The 20,572-nt window shown below is 55.0% G+C and overlaps 1 protein-coding gene across 5 annotated transcripts in view; it reads right to left on the bottom strand.

Moving 5' to 3' along the window:
* RPS6KA1 (ribosomal protein S6 kinase A1) overlaps window positions 1-20,254 on the bottom strand; it is a 37,251-nt gene extending 16,997 nt beyond the window's left edge. For 2 of the 5 annotated variants that reach the window (XM_062620816.1, XM_062620819.1), the window contains exons 1-2: window positions 20,111-20,254; window positions 13,912-13,956 (exon numbers count right to left, since the gene is read on the bottom strand). In XM_062620816.1, the coding sequence (XP_062476800.1) occupies window positions 13,912-13,956; window positions 20,111-20,173 (108 nt within the window). In that variant the 5' untranslated portion in view covers window positions 20,174-20,254. Of the gene's footprint in view, window positions 1-1,175; window positions 1,307-13,911; window positions 13,957-20,110 lie in introns of those variants that run through there. The other 3 variants (XM_062620818.1, XM_062620821.1, XM_062620820.1) reach the window with 2 other exon arrangements.
* Window positions 20,255-20,572: the final 318 nt, after the last annotated feature.

Below are 20,572 nucleotides of genomic sequence, written 5' to 3'. Positions count from 1 at the left end.
GGAAGCAGCAAGTCTTGAGGGAAGGGAAACAGCGAGATCAGAGTTAAGAATCAACTGATTTTCAGCTCCGGAAGGACTGAATCAGATCCGAGGGGCCCCTGCACCTCTTCCCCTTCCTCCCCTCCATCGTTCTGCTCTTGCTGTGGAGGAGCAGCCAAGATCTCTTTGGGTCTGGGAGAGGGTGGCTGCCCTGTGGGAAGCAGATGCTCCCATCTACCAAAACCCCAACTGAGCCCCTTCCTGAGCACCAAAAGTGATGGCAAAACCCTCCGGGGTCTCCCTCCAGCCCTCGGGGATCACATCCACCCATGGGGACACCAGCTCCCACCAGCAGGCACCACCCCCTGCCTCGGATGGGGATGGATCAGGCACCTCTCTGCACATCCACCCTCCCCAGGACACTGCTCCTGTGAGCCACCAGCCGCCTTCTGAACCCACACGCTTGGGAAAGGCCGGTGTACACCGATCCTGCACCACTGGGTAGTGGCATTTGCTGCTCCTGGGCAGTAAGAGCCCACCCCCAGGCACCAGCCAGCCCTGGGAGCAGCAGTGGCCCGAGTCAGAGGAGGAGACAACTTCTGAACATCCCAAAGCCGCCTCTGAGCCGCACAGATGGCTCAGTCCTCCTGGATGCGAGGCTGGCAAGCCCGGATGTCTGCTGGGGTTCCTTCCAGCACCCAGTTCAAAACCCCAGTCCTCTTTCCTCCTTTCCCCCTTTGGGAGGAAGGATTTTACAAGCCCGAAGCCAAGAGACAGGTTTGTTTTTGCTCGCGTTTTGTCACTTTGCTGCTTGAGACAGTCACATGGAAATGCAAGGGGGAGAAAAACAACCTGCGAGAGCTAGGAACAGATTATGCTTTTGGCATTTCGCTTCCTATTCATCAACAACTAACCAGAAGCTGTTTTAATTCCCGTTGCCTCGACACATGCTCTGGTCCCCAAACAATCCCAAATCCTGGCAGCACCTAAGACAGACGCTTCTCCGAAAGCAACGTTACCATCAGAAAAGCCCTCTCCAGAAAGAGAAGTCATTCATTAAACCTGGGTGAGGTTTAATTAAACCTGGGTAAGGTTTAATTAATTAAACCTCTCTCTGAGGTCAGGAGATTCACCAGCTTCTTGTGTCCTGCGGAAGAGCCAGAGCCCGTGCTGTAGCAGAGCGCATAGACACTTGCCTCCTGGATCCTTGGCTTGCTGCGAAAGAGGAGCCTCAGCATCTCCAAAGCTGCTATTCTCCCATACTTTGCAAGCTGGTTTCTGGACTCAGAGCGCTGTGCAGCACCCGGAGCAGCATGAGAACCCTGCGTGGAGTAGTTACATCACCGGCATGTATTTTGGGAGGTTTTTTGCTGAAAGGAAACTGTGGTTTCGTATGGGGAAATTGCATTGTGCGGCGATGGCTGCACAATACCAGCCGGCAAATGAAAACACTGGGTGGCTTTACGGGTGCTTAGGCATGGCTCTTTCCATCAGCAAATCTCAGCAGGCTTTTCAAGAGGATCACTATAGTCCCCTGTGTCCCAGACAGGAAAACAGGCACAGAAAGAACAACTTCAGTCACTACACGAGGCAGCAACAACCGAGAATCCCTGTAGCTTTCCTTCCCCGAACTTACCCTGCCCCTGCTCTGAGCAGCACGGATGCTGAGTCCAGCACAAATCCTCTCCCTGTAGGATCAGCCAAATTGCAGGTCCTCAGGGAAAAGGGCAGGAGGAGGCAGCTTCTGCATCCTCCCCCGGTTTGTCCCTGCCCCATGCTCGAGTTGCTCTACAGCATCTGCTGGACCAGGTCTTCAGGACGCTGCTGCAATGCCCCGTGTGAGGTTTGCACACTGACATCTTATGGGAGGGTTGCACAATCCTGCCTGCTTGCGTGTGGTCCTGCACCGCAACACTGCTCTGCACCCTGCTCTTCCACACCAAGGGATGACTTATGAGGCCTGGAGCGGGAAGGAGATGGGAGGTGGCTGAATCAGGCAGTGGAGGAGGAAGGAAGGCTTCATCCCCACAGCTCTGAACCAGTCCTCTCCCACTTTCTGTTTGCAAGGAAAAGAGGGAGCCCCGCGCTTACTCCCAGTTCCCGTCAAGAGAACGTCTGCATTTCACCAGTGCAAAACAGATGCCCTGCATGGTTTCAGAAGTTACCCAATGTTTCACCAGCTCCTTTGCTGCTTTACAGCATCCCTTCACCTGTCCCTGCTCTGCACCTTAACGAAGTCACAGCCCCTCTGCTAAACCTGGGGAGCATAAACCAGCCTTGGCGAGAAGCAGAAGCCAGCAGCTCTTTGCTTCAGATACAGTTAACAGGCACGGAGGGAAAGGCTGCTGCAGACGTGCAAACCTCCCTTGCCTCACTGCCTCTGCTCCCAGGAGAAGGGACCAGCATGAACCAAGCAGGTAACAATATTAGATGATAAATCCAAAGCAAGAAGCACAAACCAAGGGAAGCTGCGGTGCACGCAGCTGCACACCAGTAGGCAGGCTGTGGGGCTAAGGGCAAGCGACACGTGGGCTAAGAGCCTTGCTTCATCACACTTGCAATGACCTTACACACCCCGCCTGAGTTTGCTGCCTTCAGGGCAGAATTAAGTCATTTCTAAGCCTTCATGTGTCCTTTTGAGGAGCAAAAGTTGGTGACAGAAGCGGTTTTGCCAATTCTCTTCCTTCTGCTCCCATACCCGTGGGCCCTGCGTGCAGTGGGATGATGCTGTCTGGGCTGCGCTGAGCCAGACACCGGCACTGAAGTACCAAGACTCAGCTGTAAACCCTGCGTGAACCTGCTGTCATTGGCACATGGAAAGACAATCCCGAATCCAGTGGTGCCAGATACAGAAGGTTTCAAGACGCTGTAATCCAATTCTGTGTCTGCAGACGAGACTGCAGGACTAAGCTCCAGCAAGTCCCAACATCGGCTCCATAAAGCAGGACACTTCCTAGCCCCATAGATTTAAATCAGAGCAACCGAGAGGCCTTTGCCTCCTGCCAGGATCCAGTTACACCCCGCTGAGCACTGGGAACAGCATCGGGGAGGGAAGGATCAGGGTTTCATAAACAGGAAGGTGATGGTGTGAAGGGAGGCAGCTGCTGTCACATCAATGCGCTCCCGCAGCGGTGCCCCCAGGCTGGACCGAAGGGATGTCTCAGCAGGGGTTTGAGCTGCTGAGGAAGCACTGGATGAAGGAGACCTTGCAGACCCCTCCAGCACAGGCTGCTCTTGGTGCCAGGCACAGGGAGCTTCACACTCCTGAGCTCTGCATCAAGTTATTTTATGCAACCTACTCCAAAGCAACAACTCCCTGCAGGGCAACTCCTGCTCTGGAAGGAGCTGGAAATGCACGGGAAGCAAGAGATGCTGCTGCTTTGCAGAGGAATCGTGTGCAATATTTGCTGCTGTCAAGAGCAGAGGCAAAGGCTCTGTTTGGAACTTCTGTTTTAGAGTGGTGGTTCCCAAAAGGGGAACAAACAAAGCAAAGAAACCTCCCCAGCCACTGCCTCCCTCCTGCAGAGGCCTTATCTGGGTAACGCTCATGGTTGGTCTCATTTGCAGCCAAAGAATTGGCCAGAGCTTTTCCCTGCACTTTGGTGGATCACGTTCAGTGCTCCATCCCTAGAAATCCCATGGGACACTTGGCCCTGAGCAGCACCACTCTTCCCTGAGCAGAGGCACTGCACAGCCTTGCAAAGCAAAGGGCTTCAGCTCGCGGTACTCCCACGCAAACAGAGCCCACCAGAGGACAGGCTGGACCTGTTTAGAGAGCCAGGATGGGGAGGAGAGAGCTGGGGCTGTGGCAGAGCTATTTTGCCATGGGAGGAAGTGGTACCCACAGCAACATCACATCAGCAGCTGCAGATCTGAACTCGCTCTGTTGCAGGAAGGTGAAGCAGCGATGCCACCAGGAGCTCAGAAATGTCACCATGGATGTGTGCTACGTGCAAATCCTGCACCACGTCAGCCCAGCACCACTCCTGGGGCTCTGCGGGGAGCAGGGAGCAAGAGCTGGGTCAGAATAAGCAGCGCTGCTCCTCTGTGTGCAGGAAAGGAGCTGTTTCCTGGCCTGCCCTCGCTCCAGCTTAGAGGAGAAGTTGAACACAGCAGCCCAGGCAAGCAGAACATTCTGTGGCATTGCACCAATTCCATTCAATCACTGAAGTTAAAACCCCAAGCACCTGGGAGAATTCAGTCTCTCTCATGCAGTGGACATCACAGTCTCAAGGTAGCATTCAAGGATGGAACAGCAAAGCCATCTCTTGTGCTCACCCATAGCGCACACAGTTAAAGAAAACAGTAATCATTTGAAACCTTAGGCAGGTTTACAAACCTCTTTGCCCCAAAGAAGACTCTGTCCTGTTCTCCTGCACATGTCCCAACAGGTTCCAGCCCACGCAGCTCCTGTTGCCCCACTGCTGCCCTCCCTTCTGGGTATGAAACCTTGCGGGCTCTGGTTTTCCAAGCCCAGCATCATCCCAAAGGCCACTGATCCAGCATCACTGCAGAGCTGCCTGCTCAAAGCGAAGGGCTCACCCCCCGTTTATGGCATCCTCTCAGACAGGGTTACTTTTGCTTAGTACCTGCATGCCTGCATCTGCAAAAGGTCGAGGAGGAAACACACGAGACCTCTCACTTGAGCCACTTCCAACCACACTCGGAGCTGGAAAAGCTACAGAAGAATTCAGTCCTGGCCGGGGGGGGGGGGGGGTTATAATATCAGGTGGCAGATAGAGGGAAGAGGCGAGCCTGTGCCCCTACAAGCAGATAGAGGGAGGAGGTGAGCCTGTGCCCCGACGAGACACCAGAGAATCAGCAACAGCTTTTGCAGGAGGAAAACCAAAACTGCACAAACGTGTGGGGTCAGAGACAAAGCTTAAAAGAAGAGGGAGATCCTCAGAGCAACCCAAGAGGATGCGCAGGGAAAGAGGCGGCTCCGTTAGTCCTTTAAACCAAAGGGAGCTGAATAGGGGCATCTGCTGTTTGACAGACAAAAGCCTGGGGAGGCAGCCAGGGCCCTCCGCGGGGTGGCTTTGAAGATGGAAGTCTTGGATAAAGTCACTTCTACAACCACAGCGAAGGAGATTCCAGCAACTGGAGCTTCCCAAGAAGGGGATAAGGATGGGGGCGGATTCCTGGCAGGAGCTCTGCTGCTGGCAGCTCGCAGGAAGGGATTAATGCGAGGGAGCAGCGCTGCGGGGGGAAGAGGCGCGTTTCACCCCGCACCGGCTCCAAGGACTCCTTTAGTGGGGTCCTGAAGACCAAAGCAAACCCAAACCGAGGGAGGGAGGGAGCAGGAACCCCGGTCGCAGTGAGAGCTCTGCACAGGGAGGGCGCTGGGACACTGGTGCCTACAGACCCTGTTCATCGCTACCTCCATGCAGGGCAAGAGAAGTGGATGAGCAGCTCCGTCCTGGCACGAAAACACCAGGAGCCTCCCCCATATGGCTTAAAACAAAAGCCTTCGACTCGGAGCACCCCAGAGGCCCCCTGCCATGTTCCTGCTCCGTGTCACATTAACGTGGTGACCCTTGGGAATGACTTTGCTGCCAGCCCGAGCAGTGATCTCGGCTCCCCGCAACGGGGGTTACAAGCAAATCCCTAAAAAGGGAAGACTCAGCCCAGGACGGTGCAGTTTTACCCTGTTTGGTGCTCACATGGAGCAGTTCCACCCTTCTCTGCTGTTCCTGGGCCCCTTTTCTCAGCAGCAAATGCGCATCTCAGAGGGGGACACACATCATCTCCTGCAGAGGAGGGCACAGGGAGGAAACACTGCAAAATCCTGGAGGCCACAGGGATTCCAGTAACAGAGCAGAGGACTCCCCGGCACACGGGGGTGATGGTGCGTGCAGCCATGGCATGGGCTGGGTCACCCCAAAGGGGACGAGCCCAGGGCACCCTGCCCGGCCCTGGCTCCCCCCACCCCGAGCACACTCCAGCAGGTGGCACTCGGAGCACCTTTAATATCCAAAGCGCTGTTTCTGTTCTGAAACCGGAGGCTGAGAGCCAAAAGGACCCGGTTCATAACCAGCCCCTGTTTCACAAACGCCTCAGGGGGAAGATTCAGCAGCTCTAGAGCAGGGGGATGGAGGGATGAAGGGATGAAATGTTTCCCAAAGCAAAGCCTGGGGCCTTTGAAGAAGGCAGAAGGGGGGCTCACACAGCACAGCTCTCACAGCAAGCCAAGTCCTGCTTCCCAACACCCTTCTTGAGCTGCTCGGTAACTGACTCATTTCCCCAGGAGCACCCAAATACCTGCTTTATGCCAGAGGGCTCGGGTCCCTTTTGGGATGGAGAGAGCTGAGGGGCTCGGGCTCAGGCACAGGCACCCCCTGGTCTCTTCCCTGCTCCTGGCTCTCTCCGGGGACAACCTGGCACCAGATCCTGAAGGTTTCTTTTTAAACAATCCCATTCAATTGAATCTCTCCTCCCTTTTCAGGCCACAGCTGGCCAGGATCAGCTGATGATGAGCAGTCTGGGCTCAGAATACAAGCACAGGCAAAAGATGCTCCCAAACCCCACGGGGACTTTCCAATAGCTCTCAGGTGCCACTGCAGCCTGCCGTGGAGGACTTTGCACCCAGTGAAATGAGATGCCAGAGAGGAAAACTCCTTTAACTACCAGGAGATAAGGAACTAATGAGTTATGCAGCTTGTATAGTTCTCCACACGCACATTACAGCCAGCCCCACACACATTTCCCAGCAAGGAGGAAAGGTTCACGCTCAACTCATGCTTGGATGGTGGTAAAACTGGGAGAACCCCATCCCAGGCTCCTCCTTCCTAAGGGAAGATTACTCTTAGGGCCCAGCATTAAAGCACCGTCCTTCCTCTGGGCACGATGCAGTTTTGCTCCTTCCAGTACAGAAGAGAAAAGCTCTTAACTGAATCACAAAATACAGCGCTGGTCTCCCAACAAGAACTTGCTGTGGCCCCTGGAGTTATCGTGGGATGTGGAAAGTGTTCCCTATTGCAGGAATGCAGGAATTCCATACTCCTCCCACAGCACCCGTGCTGCTGCTGCTGTTCTGGTTGCAAGACACACGAAAAGTGGTCTCAGGACTTTGGAAAAGCCTTTGCTTGGTGCCTACCAGGCTCTGGTACGTGCACGCTGGGAGAACCCAGCTCTCCCAATCCTCTGGGATAGACACAAGGGCGAGATCCACGGAAATAAAAGCGATCATCCCATTTTTATGGTGGTTCTGAACTGTAGCAGTGTTAAGAGGGAAAAACCCCCACCTCCAACCCACACCCTGAGCCATGTGCTACCAGCACCCCAGTGCCAGTGCACAGGATGAGCTGTGTGCTACCAGCACCCCAGTGCCAGTGCACAGGATGAGCTGTGTGCTACCAGCGCCCCAGTGCCAGTGCACAGGATGAGTGCCTTCATTAATGCTTGGAATAAGCCCCTCTACAGCTCAGTTCTGCCATGGGCACATCCCCTGTGTGGCAGGGATGGGACTGTAATGGGAAGATCACCATCCAGCCCCTTCTCAAACATCACCGTACGGGAATCACGATCCCCCTGAGCGCTGGGAATGCCACGTTTTGTCCTGTCCCCCTAAGATACCATAAATGCTGTTGTAAGGAGCTCTTTCCCCCCTGCTCTGTCCTGAAGACCCCAGTGCTGCTACACAAAAGGAGTGACCCCGACGGCCACCGCTGCCGCCCGCCCTGGTGACGGTGCAGAGCCATCGCCTCCCTTCTCTGTAAGCGGACACAGCACGTTCCCGATCTATACCCACCCCAGCTCGAGCCGTCCGCTTAAACACACCTCTGCTGGCAAGGAAATCAATGCCCGCAGCTCGGAGTGCTTCCAGGAGCACAGCAAGACTGTGCTCACAGCCCGCCGGCTATTCCCGGAGCCACACCAGCAGCGGTGCCAAGCCTGAGGTTTCAAGTACAAACGAGGGATAAATTCCCTCGTTTTCCATAACCAAAGGGGTGACGTTTCCCAGCTGTGCGCTCCAGGACTGGCAAGGGAAGGAGCTGGATTTCACGCTGCAGTTGGGAAACCCTTTCTGCCTCGGAGCACGTTGCAATGAGATCAGCCCTTGGGAGGCAATGCCTCTGCTCCCTGCTGCGGGGGCAGCCTCAGGCACGCAGCCAGTGGCTGTTCCTAAGGGCAGGAGCATTTAATAGCTGGGACTGTCCTGGGACAGACCCCAGCCCAGTGGAAGCTCTGGAAGGAATTTATTGCTCCTGTTAAAACCGGGCTTTGGCTTCCAGCTAAGGCTGAGTCTTGTAAAGCTGCGGGAGCTGAGGCTGTCTGCGCGTGCAGGGAGAGTCGAGCTCAGCATCTCAGCCAGGCCCAGAGCCAGGAACCCCCCCCCAGTGACCCCAGCCAAGGGGATGCACAGCGCCAGACACTGAAACCCACTCTGACCCCTTCAAAAGCCAAGGTTGAGCTCTTTGGGGTCCTCTTTGGCCCAGCGCTCTGCTGCTGTCCTGGGCACAGAGGGAGCTGCCTCCAGCGCAGCCCCAGCAGCCAGTCTCCATCCACCTTTCAGTCAGGGAGAAGCCTTGGTTCCTCTGGGGTCCACAAAGAACTTGACCCCAGCAATCCCATGCCCTCTGCCTCCCCAGCACAGGCAGCCAGGAAAGCCTGGCCAAGGCTGGCAGGAGGATCCCTTGCTTTCCTGCGGGCTCAGGGACTCCTTTAGCTCTGATGGGGAGAGGGATGATGGGGAGAGGGATGACTCGGGTTTCCTCCAGTGCAGCACACAGTAAAAGGTTTATTTTTTCTGCTCTTCAATAGCAGAGGCTTTCTGGAGACAGAGCTCGAGGCAATTTCTATGCAGCCACGAGGGAGATAGAAATGGAAGAAACCGGAGCGTTTTGATGGGTGAGGGCTGCTGGAGCAGCAGCTCTGCAGAGGGCTGCATTCCTCACGTGTAGTCCTGTAAACTGACCCCTCTTCCATTATTCATCAGAGCCTGCAGCTCCTCAGAGCCCCTGCTCCTCAAACAGGCATTTATCTGTTATTGTTTGAAGAGCTCAGCAGCTCGCTGTTAACCACAGCCTGGCCTTGCCAAGGGTGAGGAGCACGGGCTCCGGCAGGAAGGAGCCAGGGAGCTGTCAGGCTTCCCTTCAAAACCAGACCCACTCCATTGCTCCAGCTGACACCACGGAGCAGCCAGCTCAAACCAAGGGCTTCAGAGCTGCCAGGCTGGCAAAGCGGAGCACTAAGAGGGGCAAGAGCTGCAGCCCAGACCCTGCGGTGCAGAGGGGAAGGTGCATTTCCAGGCAGCACCAGACCATGCTTGAGGTGTTCTGCTCCCACCAGGTTATCCCAGGTTATCCAGGGCCAGACTGGCCGGAGCACTCTTGGCTGGAAGCCACTGAAGAGGGGCAGTGGGCAGAGGAGGGTACCTGCTTCTTCCCACATTCTCCAGCTTTCCAGTTCCTGGAGAAGGGAGCAGCAGCTGCACAAACACGGTTCAAAGCACAGAACTTCACTTGTTTGGTTTAAACCCCCTCGTGTTAAGAGGCTGTGACTGGGGGTGGCCAGCACTGATGAGGATCACAGCACTGGACGTGTCTTGTGTCTTGCCCTCCGCTGGGGTCGCATGCTTGGTGATGCAGCTCCAGAGAAGACAGGGCAACCGTCAATGGATGTTCTGCAGCAAGGTCTGTGTGAAGGAGAGGGATGCGCTGCTGGACAGCAGAGCTATGAGCAAGCCCTAATGCACTACGCCACGATGGAGCCTTGTCTCTTACATCCTGAAGAATTCCCGGTTCCTGACTAGGGCTGAGAGCAGGATTCCTCCCCAGCAGTGAAGTCCAGCCTGCAGGAAAGCTGCTCCAGGTACATCCAGTTTGCAGTGGCAGTGAAGAGCTGGGCTCCTCACAGGAGGAGTGCAGCAAGGCCAAGAATCAGCCTTATTTCTAACAGCAGCCAACTGCTGTTGAACCACTCAGAGGACAGGCACGGAGCTGTCACAGGTACGTGGCTACAGCCCTGTTTCCTCCAACTCATCCCAAAGAATTACAGGCCAGAGCTGTGACTGCAGCTGTGCTTTGTCATCACTAGGGCGTTACAGAGGGGTGTTTCACCCAGACCAACACACACTGATGTTAACAGTACTTCTCTAGCCAGAAATATCCATGTCCAGGGTTCCTGCCTATACCTTCCCTTGGTGAAGATACTGCGGGGGGGGGGGCTTTCTGCAAGCGTTACCTGGTCAGGACACAAGGATAAATCAGCAGAGCTGGGAAGGAGCCGCATCTTCCCCTTTACTGCATTCCCACTATGGTTTCCTGCCTTCAGCAGGTGGGGCAGCTCACACCTGGTACGTGCAGCAGAGCAAAGCCTTGCTCCGGTCTCAAAGGTCTCTTTTATGGTGCAAGGCAGAGCTGGAAGAGGTTACTTATTCACCTCCCCATTGCACACTATTCTCACCCAAGAACAAGCTGATCAGCACTCACAGCCTCAGCTACCTCCAGAGAGAGAGTGGGCACACTCAGCACTGCAAATCCCCTCCTGTGCTCTTCATTATGAAGTGATTTCACTAATTGGGTGTTGTGCTTGTATGCAGAATTCCTCACACTTGGCACCTTCAGGGAGCACCAGCTCACTCCTCAGCCAAGCTGGCTGCAGAGCAGGCTCTAAAACCCCAATTATGAGAGGTTCCGTTCTTTCCACTGACTTCAAGCCCTCTGTTGCTGAACAATGCCCAATCTTCAGCCTACCTGACAATTAAAACCTAAAGAACATGGAGGAGAACAAGGTTCAGTACCTAGGGACCGATGCACAGCACTGCTGATTGGCCCCTGGGGCAGAGCAGCTTTGGAGAGCACAGCAAGAGACCTCCTGCTTTGTTCCTGACCTGTGCAGAGATGCAGCTGAGGTTCAGCCAAGGCTGTCTCAGAGATGCTTCTCTCAGTGGCAGCCCAGGCTATGCCAAAGGAAACGGAGCAGGCAGAAAGCAGACCTTGAGCTCTCCGCTCCGTAGAGGATGCCAGGGCAGCGGTCCTGCTCCTCTACCACCAGTGCAAACGTTGAAAGAGCAGCTCTTCTGTTCAGCAGCCCACGGATGTTGCACTGAAACCTCGCACCACCTCTGCTGCTGCTCTCCTAAAGCCAACATCAAATTTTAACAGGTAAAGCACCACCACCAAAGAGATAAGAACCCCCAAACCCCATCCTTGTGCCAATCTTTGCCAAAGGTCCTGCTCAGGGCAGCACTGCAATAGCTGTCTGCTTTTAGGGATGGGGCCAGGATTGCCTGACAGATTGAAAGCTTTTACAGTAGGGACACACTGAGAACATCCAGATAAGCAAGAATTCGGGCATGAGCAATCTAGGGCTGTGCTTGCTGACAGAAGAGGGATTTGTCTGGAATTCCTTATGGCCACAGAGCTGGAATGCTCTTGGGGTGGCCCTGACTGCAGACCGTGCAAAGGGATGCATCCCAACCTGTAGGATCTTGCAGGCATTTCCAGGATACTCAGATAAACACGCCGAGGTACGATGCTTGCAGGGACTTGTGCTCCACAATTGCTCTTGAAAGGTGGGAATCCACAAGAGGTTGTGAAATGCCCCTGCTGTAATGGGCACGAAGCTCAGCTGGAGCGACAAAAGCAGCCAGAAAGTACCAGATCACAGCCAGCCTGGCCCAAAACATCCCCTCCTGCCTCCGCAGCGCCCATGTCATGCCCAAAGACCCTCATGTGCAATGAGAGCAGGTGGGATGACGATGGAGGCATCAGACTGCAGCAGTCGAACGCTATCAGCTGCGAAGTTCCCAACTCTTTTGAGGAACTCTTGGATTTCCTCCTTTGCAAAGTGCCTTTGGTTACTGCCCAGGCAAATAACGATTGTATTTGCGGCAGCATCCTCCTCAGAGGGACAGGAACAGCACTTCCGTGTGGGTGTTGAGTAATCGCCACTGTCGTTGCTTCAGGCTATTATTAGAAGGGATCACAGAATTAGCTGCAAAGGGATAGCAAGTACAGACCGAGGATAAAGGTGCCTCTTCCCCTTCCAGCTCTCCCCACACAGAAGGGATGGGAGGGATCCTGAGCAACCTTCAACTTGAGAAGAGCCAAGCTCAGATGTTTCCTGACTCTTGTCCTTCCTTAGTCCTTGCAGGCAGAGCCAGTGCCAGGAGCTGCTGCTGGCATCTACCCACCAAGTGACCAGAGAAAGACGCAGCTCCACTTGCTTCCCCCATCTGCAGCATCACAGCTGGTTCAGAGCAGCCCTCCCGTTGAAGGTATGTGTTTATAGGAAGGATTTCATTTGGCCGTGCTGGCAGCAAACGTACCTTGTACAAACTTGGAAACACAACGGAGGTTATTTCAGGAGCGTGCAGAGGGATCCCTGTGTTCAGACGTTACCGAAAATGGGATTGGCAGGCAGTGCTCGCAGGCAGTTTGGCCACCGGGCCTTGGAGAAGGGCAGAGCCGGACACCTGCATGCTGCAGGATGCTGGACAGCTTCCTGCTGCTCTGCTCCAGCTCCCCGCAGCTGCACCGGGGACTTCACATCCATGCACCGCAGAGGGACAGGCACAGAGCAGCCAAAAGAACCCCAAGTGCTTTTTGGCCTCTATCACATGATCTTTCCGTGGGGCTGCATCTCCGGGTGGGATCAGACAGGGGTTTCCCAGCGGTGCCTTTCAAAGAAGAAAACCTCTGCAAATCCTTTTAAAGCAACATCCTTCAGTGGGTCTATGGGGAGCAGCTTAGCCAAGTGTTTGAGGATGGAAGAGCCAAAGCCTCAAGTCTCAGAAACCCAGCTGGAATCCAACCAGAACAGATGCATTTATTTCCCTGTGCCAGAGATGCAGGCACAGTGAAGAGCCATAAACCCACCAACCTCATGGGAGGGACGTGCACAGTTTCATTGACCTCAGTTCATAGAACCCATGTCAGAGATTCTCTGCCAGCCACTGGAAAAGTGGGACAGGAAGGCGGGACAGGCAGGTGAGGTGCAGTGGCAATGCTGGTGATTCCAACAGAAGTCTCTGCTAAAACCTGTCTCAAATGCGGACAATTGGTTTCTAGGTTTCAATTTTCCTAAAAATATAACTGGAAAACCAACACAATCAGCCCCATGGCCTTTAGCATCGAGGGTGATTCAGAGAGAGAAAGTGGTACAGGGCATTCCCTGAGGGGAAGGCACAACCCATGCGTGGTCTCCGCAGCCGAACCAAGCACGTTGTGTCCTTCTTGATGGTTACAGCATGCACATAGCAGAAAAGGAGGTCCTGAAAGGCTTCTGATGTCGAGGTACTGCAATGGCCCTTCTGCCCTGCACAGTGTGTGTGGGCACAATTAGGAAATACCCACACCAGTAACACTGCCTCATACTCAGAGAGGGCTCACATCAGAGCAATTAAAGCCCTTCAGCATCTTCCTGCGTGGAGCAGGAAGAGCTTTAGGTGTCTGAAGAAGGCCAAGCAGATGAAGACCCTTGCCCAAAACACGGAGGAGAGCAGCTCAGTTCCCTCTGCCATTCCCAGCTGATGTTAACAGGGATGCAGAGGGCAACTTCAAGGAAGCAGAGCTTCTCCCAGGCCCACCAGAGCAAGAGAATAAAGAGACAGCAGGCGCTCAGCAAGGGCAGCTGTGCCAAAGCCACCCAATACTCTTGTATTTCTCATCCCATTTGGCAGAGAAAGGTGTAAAGACCACATGGAAACACCCCAGGGATTCTCACTTCCAACCCTCTGCTGCAGCCTCCAGTCCATCGCCTGTGTCCTGGACTGAGGGAGCCCTTTGTGAAACTTCCCAGGTACTCGGACGATGAAAGGGAGAGAAAGGAAGAGGCTTTATCTTTTCTCTTCCCCTTCTCCAGTCCCTTCCTCTCCCACATGCACTCATCCAGGCTACAAAGCAGCAGTTCAGAGGATTTAAAAATAGCTGTAATTAACGCAGCTCCCAGGGATGACTTGAAAACACAACCCCAGAGCGCTTTTACCTTGGATGGAACATTCCCACCTTCTTCAGGAGCAGCCTGCCCATTCTGCAAAAGAAGAGAACTTGCCATTAGCACGTGCCAGGCATAGGACTGCTCCTTACACCCCCCCTTACAGAGGCTGCTGGCTCTGAGAGCCCTTCACGCAGGACGAGGAATGGGAGGACGCCACTTTCAGACATGGGACAACTTGGACACTCCTCATAGACACAGGAGATGCTGTTTGCCAAGGAAGCCCCACACTTATTAAGCCCTGATTTCCCCCCGAATGAAATCAGGGCTGCTTATACAGCAACCATCACCCGTGGGGCGACAAGCATCCCTGCACTCCTCAGCTGTGGACCCCTGGGGAGTAGATGTAGGAATCCCATCCTAAGCAGTACATGCTGCAGAAACTGCTCTGCAGACATAGCCCATCCCTCGTGCCATCCCATCCCTCCTGCAGCCACGCTGGGGCTACCCCCTCCACTGATTCCCTGGGACTCCTGGAAGAAGCAAGAAGGGGAGATGAGGCGAGGATGGGAAAGCAGTGCTGGAGTGCAGTTAACAGCCACTGTGCCATGACGTTGGTGATAGCAGGAACGTTTAGCAGTTCCTTAGTACCTTTAGTACCCTGTCAGCAGGAAAGCTGCACCTCCTGCTTGGCTCCAGGCCACCTCTGGCCTGAAACCCCAGCTCCTGCTGCTGGAGCTGTGCACAAAGTCACCACAGGTGACCTGGACCGCTCAGAGCAGCATCAGCCGCTCACACCAAGCGCTGAAGACATGCAGACACATCAGGTTGAGCACAGCCCCGTGCCTGGAGGAGCCAGCAGGAGCAGAAATGGGTGGGATTTAATGAGACAGATACTCAGAGCAGGGTAAGCACGTACAAAAGGTTTTCTGCAGACTCTGGAGAAAAACAAGGGCAAGAAGATTTTGCTTTGACATCTGTTTGTGCGACAGTCTCAGGCTCCAAAACTCAAGGAATTCCTCTCTTCCTTTGAAAGAACAAAGCAGGTTTATTCACCCCTCTTCAGAAGTTATAGTCCAGGAGAAGAGCTGCAACGCAATCGTATGTCAGCCTCTCAGATTCTTTCAATGACTGCGTTTGAGGCCTTTCAGGAGTCTAACAGAAACCAAGCCAGCTCCTTCCCTGGAGAAGCAAGGGGACATCAACCTGACCTCTGCCTTAACACTACCTTCCTCCCCCTGCTAATACCAGATAAACCTTGCAATTGTTGACCTAGAGAGAGCTCTGGGGCTGCTGAGGAAACCTCCTTCTAACGCTGCACTCGCTTTCTGCAGCATTCCCTGGGTGCTTCCAGGTTCACCCTCCTCTCCTTCCCATAGGAAGCCATCCCTGCTTGGCTGCCTGCTCACAACCAGAAAAGGTGCAATGCAAACGAATGAAACTGAAGCACAAGCTTAGCTCTCAGCTACTTCAAATCCACAGACAATAGTCCAGAGCCTCCATGTATCTTCATATTCAGGTATCTCCACTCCCACCTCAGCCACCTGCCAGGGCTACCACAACGCAGAGTACCACCACACCTGATGGGGAGAAGACAACCTGCCTCTTGCTTGTCTTCTGATGCGACAGCCTCTGCTGCTGGGCCTGCAAAATCCACCTTCCTATGGGTTCACCCTGAGCTCCATAACTCACCTCAGTGCCAACTTCAGCTCAGCTTCAGTGGCTGAAGAAAGCAACGGCACCACCGCACAAGCCAAGTCCTTCCAGAGGAACATTGCCCTCGTGTTTACCCGGAGCTCTTGGGGCCGTTAGGACAAAGAATAGCAGAGAAGTGAAGTAAGGCTCCGTGTTTATGCAGAGCCTGCACAAAGAGGGGGCAAACGCTGCGCTCAAGATAACCACACTTGGAAGCACGCTCGTGTTTACTGGCTCGGCTGCTACTGATCACCAATCCATCACTCGCTGCTAATCCAAACCATCGCTCCGGGAGGGCTGCTTGTGTCCAAAACAGCTTAAGAAGTAGAATTTCAGTGGTGGACAGAGGGAAGCAGTGCCTGGCTCGTGGTCTGGAGAGCAGATCCACAAGGCACGTGTCAGGAGAGGGGTGAGCTGATGCATGGCGCAGCTCTTTTATTCCTCTGCGAAGATTAGCAAGGGTCTGTCCGACCCTTCAGCTTCAAGGGTAAGGTAGGAGACATGGGGTGCCTCCTCCAGACCTTTTGAGTGCTGCATTTCATCAGCTCCCTACCCTGAGGAACACTTGCCCTACAGGCTGCTGTTGACAGAAATCCATCCTACCTGGGGATGGAAGGGATGGGGAAAGAAAGAGAACAGCGCCCATGCCAAGGAGGTTTCTTGGGCATTTAAGTCCATGCTCTTAGAGGGATGGAGCTCTGGATGAAACAGTCACTTTCTCAAGCTGACATAAGGCAGATGTATAAGGAGAGAATCACAGTATTCAGAGCCAAGAGCTTCCTTCTACCCCAGAGCAAAACCAGTCCTTATTCCCTCATATGGAATTCAAGAGCCATTTGTAAGTGTCCAGGATGGAAACACACTCACAGTTACACACTCATCACCTCCCGAGATGAACTCCAGCCGTTCACCGTGTTGTGAGTAGAGCTGAAAGAGCTTGTGGGTTCCTTGGGTTGCCGTTTGCCTCTTTAAAATGCTTGCTTTCTGCACTCCCCCTGCATACCACACACAGCACGCTAGCGAGCACACGTGTGTTTGCCTCTGTGCCAGATGCCCTCTTACAGCACATTGTTCTCGGGTTGGAAAGGAGCCTCCTGAACTCTGAGAGCAACCCTGAAGCTCTCCCATGGGCAGTGACCAAGCAATGCCTGCTGCAAGAGGGAGGCACAGCCCCTTCCCTCCTGCCCAGGGCAATAGGGAGCTGATGCAGATGGTGGTAGAGCAGGGCTTGGGCTACCAAGAAGGCAGTGACACAAACCTTCCTGGGGGCCAGCAGCCTGTCCCTGCAGCCAGTCCTGCTCCAGGGCGAGTGGAAACGGGGATGGCAGAGCTAATCTGATGGGCACATGGAGCAGCAGCCTGGCAGCAGGGGCACCTCTTGGCCACGGACAGCTAGAACTGCCTGAGAGGGAATGCAAAAGCCCTTGTGCACATGTGCTGCTCTAATAAGTTGTCTGAATAGCAGGCAGAGAAGTACCCTGGAAAACAAGTGCACTTGGTTACGCAACTGCCAGCGTGGCTGAACTTGGGAGATGTTTATCTTAGGACATCTTGCATTTTAAATCCCTTTAATTCCGCATAATCCGCAGCACAGGGAGCAGTTCACAGGACAGGCGAGTGCTGCTCTGATGTGAAACAGGGACGAGTGGCACCCCGGCAGGACCATGTGAGGTGGTGCCCACTCCTGCTGCCATCGAGGGCTGTGCTCTATAGTTAGCACCACCAGCACAAGTCATCCTGGATTAGCGACAGCTCTGCTTAGAAGAGCAGCCTGCTGCTATTTCCAGACCTCTAGGTTTTGACTAGTCAATTCGGAGATGCCCATATACAACACAACGAGGGTACCAGGTACTCAGGGATGCTCTTTCCCCCAACTTTGATGAACCATGAAGCATTCAAGCAGGAAGGAACAGGGAAGAAACCCTTCACCCCAGAGCATCAGGTAGTTTGACACAAGAACAAGGCATTTTATTAGTATTATTAAGTGGAATTTGTGGATCTTGCTGCCTGTCAGGGACCTCCAAAAGAACTCACGTAGCCCAAACAGACCAAGGAGTCTACGCACGAGGCGTATCAGAGACAACAGTTTCTCAGCTTCCTCCCCTATCTTTTGATCATTGTTTTCTGCATTGTTCAGCTAAGATGCTTGAAACAGATAAGTTATTCACGAACAGCTCCTGCTCAATAAAGGATGAGACACTTACACTGGCAAAAATAATTAGCTTGAAGTGGTTGGGTTTGGCGTAATCCCACGTCAGTTGTGTTGCTGGATGCTTGTGTAATAAGACAAGAGTTTCAAAGTAAAGCAAGGTCCCGATGACAGCATCCATCGCTATGGTGATGGAATCATTCAGCTCCAGCCTCCATCGCCTGTACTCTGCCCCAGCCAGGTTTTTCTACTACATAAGCAATATTCTGAGTAATACGAGCAGCAGAGAGAACAGGAGGAGAAGAACAAGGAGCAGTATCACGATGTTAGCTCAGTCCCCAGCACTGAGGGACTTGTCTCCTGCAAGGGATCCATTCAGGCTCCCACTGCCACCCTCTCCCATCTGCTTCCCCAGCTCCAGGCTAAGCTCTGGTGGGCTGGGACAAGGGGCACCAGTCATGACCCATCTCCAGCAGCAAACAGCCAACACTGCTGGAATGCAGTGGGAAAAACACCAAATCCCATAACAATAGGGCTGATGCCTCCATCCACCAGCATGGTGACAGCACCTCTGCTCTGTGACTCAGAAAGCAAAGGTTGGAGGGAGCCGGTTTCTAACCTGGATGGCAGCGATCCCAGGGCAATTTACGTAACCAACGTTCCCGAAACGTCTCCCGGGTTTCTCAGTGGTGCCACCTTGCCCAGCAGTGGGGAAAACTTCATCCTTAGGCCCCTACCTTGGGCCTCAAGGCGCAAAACTCCCCCCAGGCCTTAGTCCCTCTCTGCTGTTTGCAGATATTCTGCTGGACCTCAGGCATCCCCTAACCCCTGGCCCAGGCGATGGCAGCCAGGGTTAGAGGTGAAGAACATCTCTGTTAGTTTTCCTCACTGGAATCAGGCACCTGCACTTCCACACCTTAGCACCGGTAAACCGCCAGTGTCCCATCTGCAGAACCACCACCTATGAGCAGCTCCTGACCCTGCCCTAGAGCCATGGCCAAGGTGAGATGGGGGCAGCTCAGAAGCCAGAGGCAGGCCCCCCACCCTCCGTTTACAACCAACGCACCAGCTACCAATGCAATGGGGAAACCAGCCATGATCTTCGCAGCTGACTCAGGCTGTGAATGCACCAGAACCCTCCTGGGCCTCTTCCGCTTGGGAGAGATCCCGTGATGCTGACGCAGCGCCTGCCTGGCACCTGGGAGACCTGGGATTAAGGAGTAACTGAAATTTCACCCGCGGCATTCACCGCCCTGGGCGCTGGCATCGCTTTGCTCCCGTTATGACTCGAGTTGCATTTTTTGGCTTTTCAGGCTATCTTCCCACTCAGAAACCACAAAGCAAAGCCCTGTCCCCCAGCACCAGCCGGCAGCCCGGCTTGAGGCGCACCAAGTGCTTCCAGGCAACGCAGTTATCACCGCAGGACCTCGGCTCCTCTCCCACCTTCCAGCACAAACCCACCCTCACGACTCGAGCAATGCTTCAGAGCAGATGCTCTGAGCCCACAGCACCCCACGCACATGGGGGGCTCTAGGAGAAGCTGTCACAGCAGCAGTGGTGAAATGCTGCTTCCAGTCAAAGCACAGATCTCTCAAGAGGCAAATTTAAATGGGAACGAGCAAATCTGACTGATCAAGACATCCCCAGGCAAGATAAAGGAGCGTGACAGCACCGAATCCAGACAAAAGATGGGAAAGCACCAGGATGTGCCCCCCCCCGTCCCGGTTTCTCCAGGATTGCTGCTAGTTCCCGGCTGGATGAGGTGATGTTTAACTACAGAGCGCCAGAGCACAGTGCCTCAGCGGCTGCTCTGCGATGGCTGCAAACTGCTACGAGCTGTCCCTTCATTCTGAAATGGCTGTGATGCACGCCTGCAGATGTGGACAGATGCAGTGCGCTGTCCTGCACATCTGGCTGCCGGGGGGCGGGGGGCAAGGAAGGAAAAGAGCAAAGCAAGAAGGAAGGGAGCACATCCAGCGAAGTGACACAGGACAGTGACCGGAGTTTGAAACGCAGGCCTGAGGGAGCAGCTGGGGCTGGGAAAGCGGATCCCGAGGAACCCTGAGGGAGAAAGAAAGACCCCAAACCGGAGACATCCATTCCTTGGGCCTTCAGCGGGGAGCGCTTCCCTCTGCGGCTGGTTGGAGATGCAGGAGCACGCTGCTTGCGCTCCCCGAGCTATGGCACAGCGGGGCCGGGCAGCGCGCCCGCCCCAGCCCCACGCCGGCCGGAGCAAGCCCGGCCCCGCACAGCCCCGGCCGCCTGCATCCCCCCCACCACCACCACCGAGCCGCCCATCCGCTTCCACCCGCGGGTACCGCGCCGGGAAGGGAATGGGGGGACCGGACCGGGCGCTCCTTTGTTCTGCGGAGCCCCCGCGGTCGGTCAGGGCCGGTGCCCGCTCACCTCCGTGTCCAGATGCACCACCTCCATGTCGGGCCAGGGCTCGGCGAGCTGTGCGAGCGGCATGGTGCCGCCGGGCTGCCCGCGGGGCTGCGCTCCGAGCCGCCCGCGCTGGGCACCGGCTGCCCGGGCCGGGCCGGGCCGGGAGCGGCGGGAGGGGAAAGGAGGGGACGGGAGGGGCGGAGCGGCTCCGCCCGCTGAGCCGCGGGGCGGGCCGGGGCTCGGCCCCGGGACCCCCCCCTCGGCAGGCGCGCACCGGGGTAGGGGTGCTGCGGGGACCTCCGCACCCTTCACCCTGCCCTGATGGGCTCTGGATGCGAGCGGATCGCACCCCGCTGGCTCCTCGCAAGGCGAGAGGAGCAGCCGCTAGCAGGGAGCCCTCCAATCACCGAGAGCCCCTGCTGACAACTACACCCAGGGTCCCGCTCTCCTGGGCCTTGGGAAGGTGTTCCCATCCATTCCCCC

The sequence above is a fragment of the Pezoporus occidentalis genome, unplaced genomic scaffold (genome assembly GCF_034315485.1).
Source record: "Pezoporus occidentalis ecotype Australia unplaced genomic scaffold, CSIRO_AGI_Poc_V1 ctg223, whole genome shotgun sequence".
In the NCBI taxonomy this organism is placed as follows: Eukaryota; Metazoa; Chordata; class Aves; order Psittaciformes; family Psittacidae; genus Pezoporus; species Pezoporus occidentalis.
The sequence above is the reverse complement of the archived record's forward strand: the minus strand, read 5'-3'. Positions and strand labels throughout refer to the sequence as shown.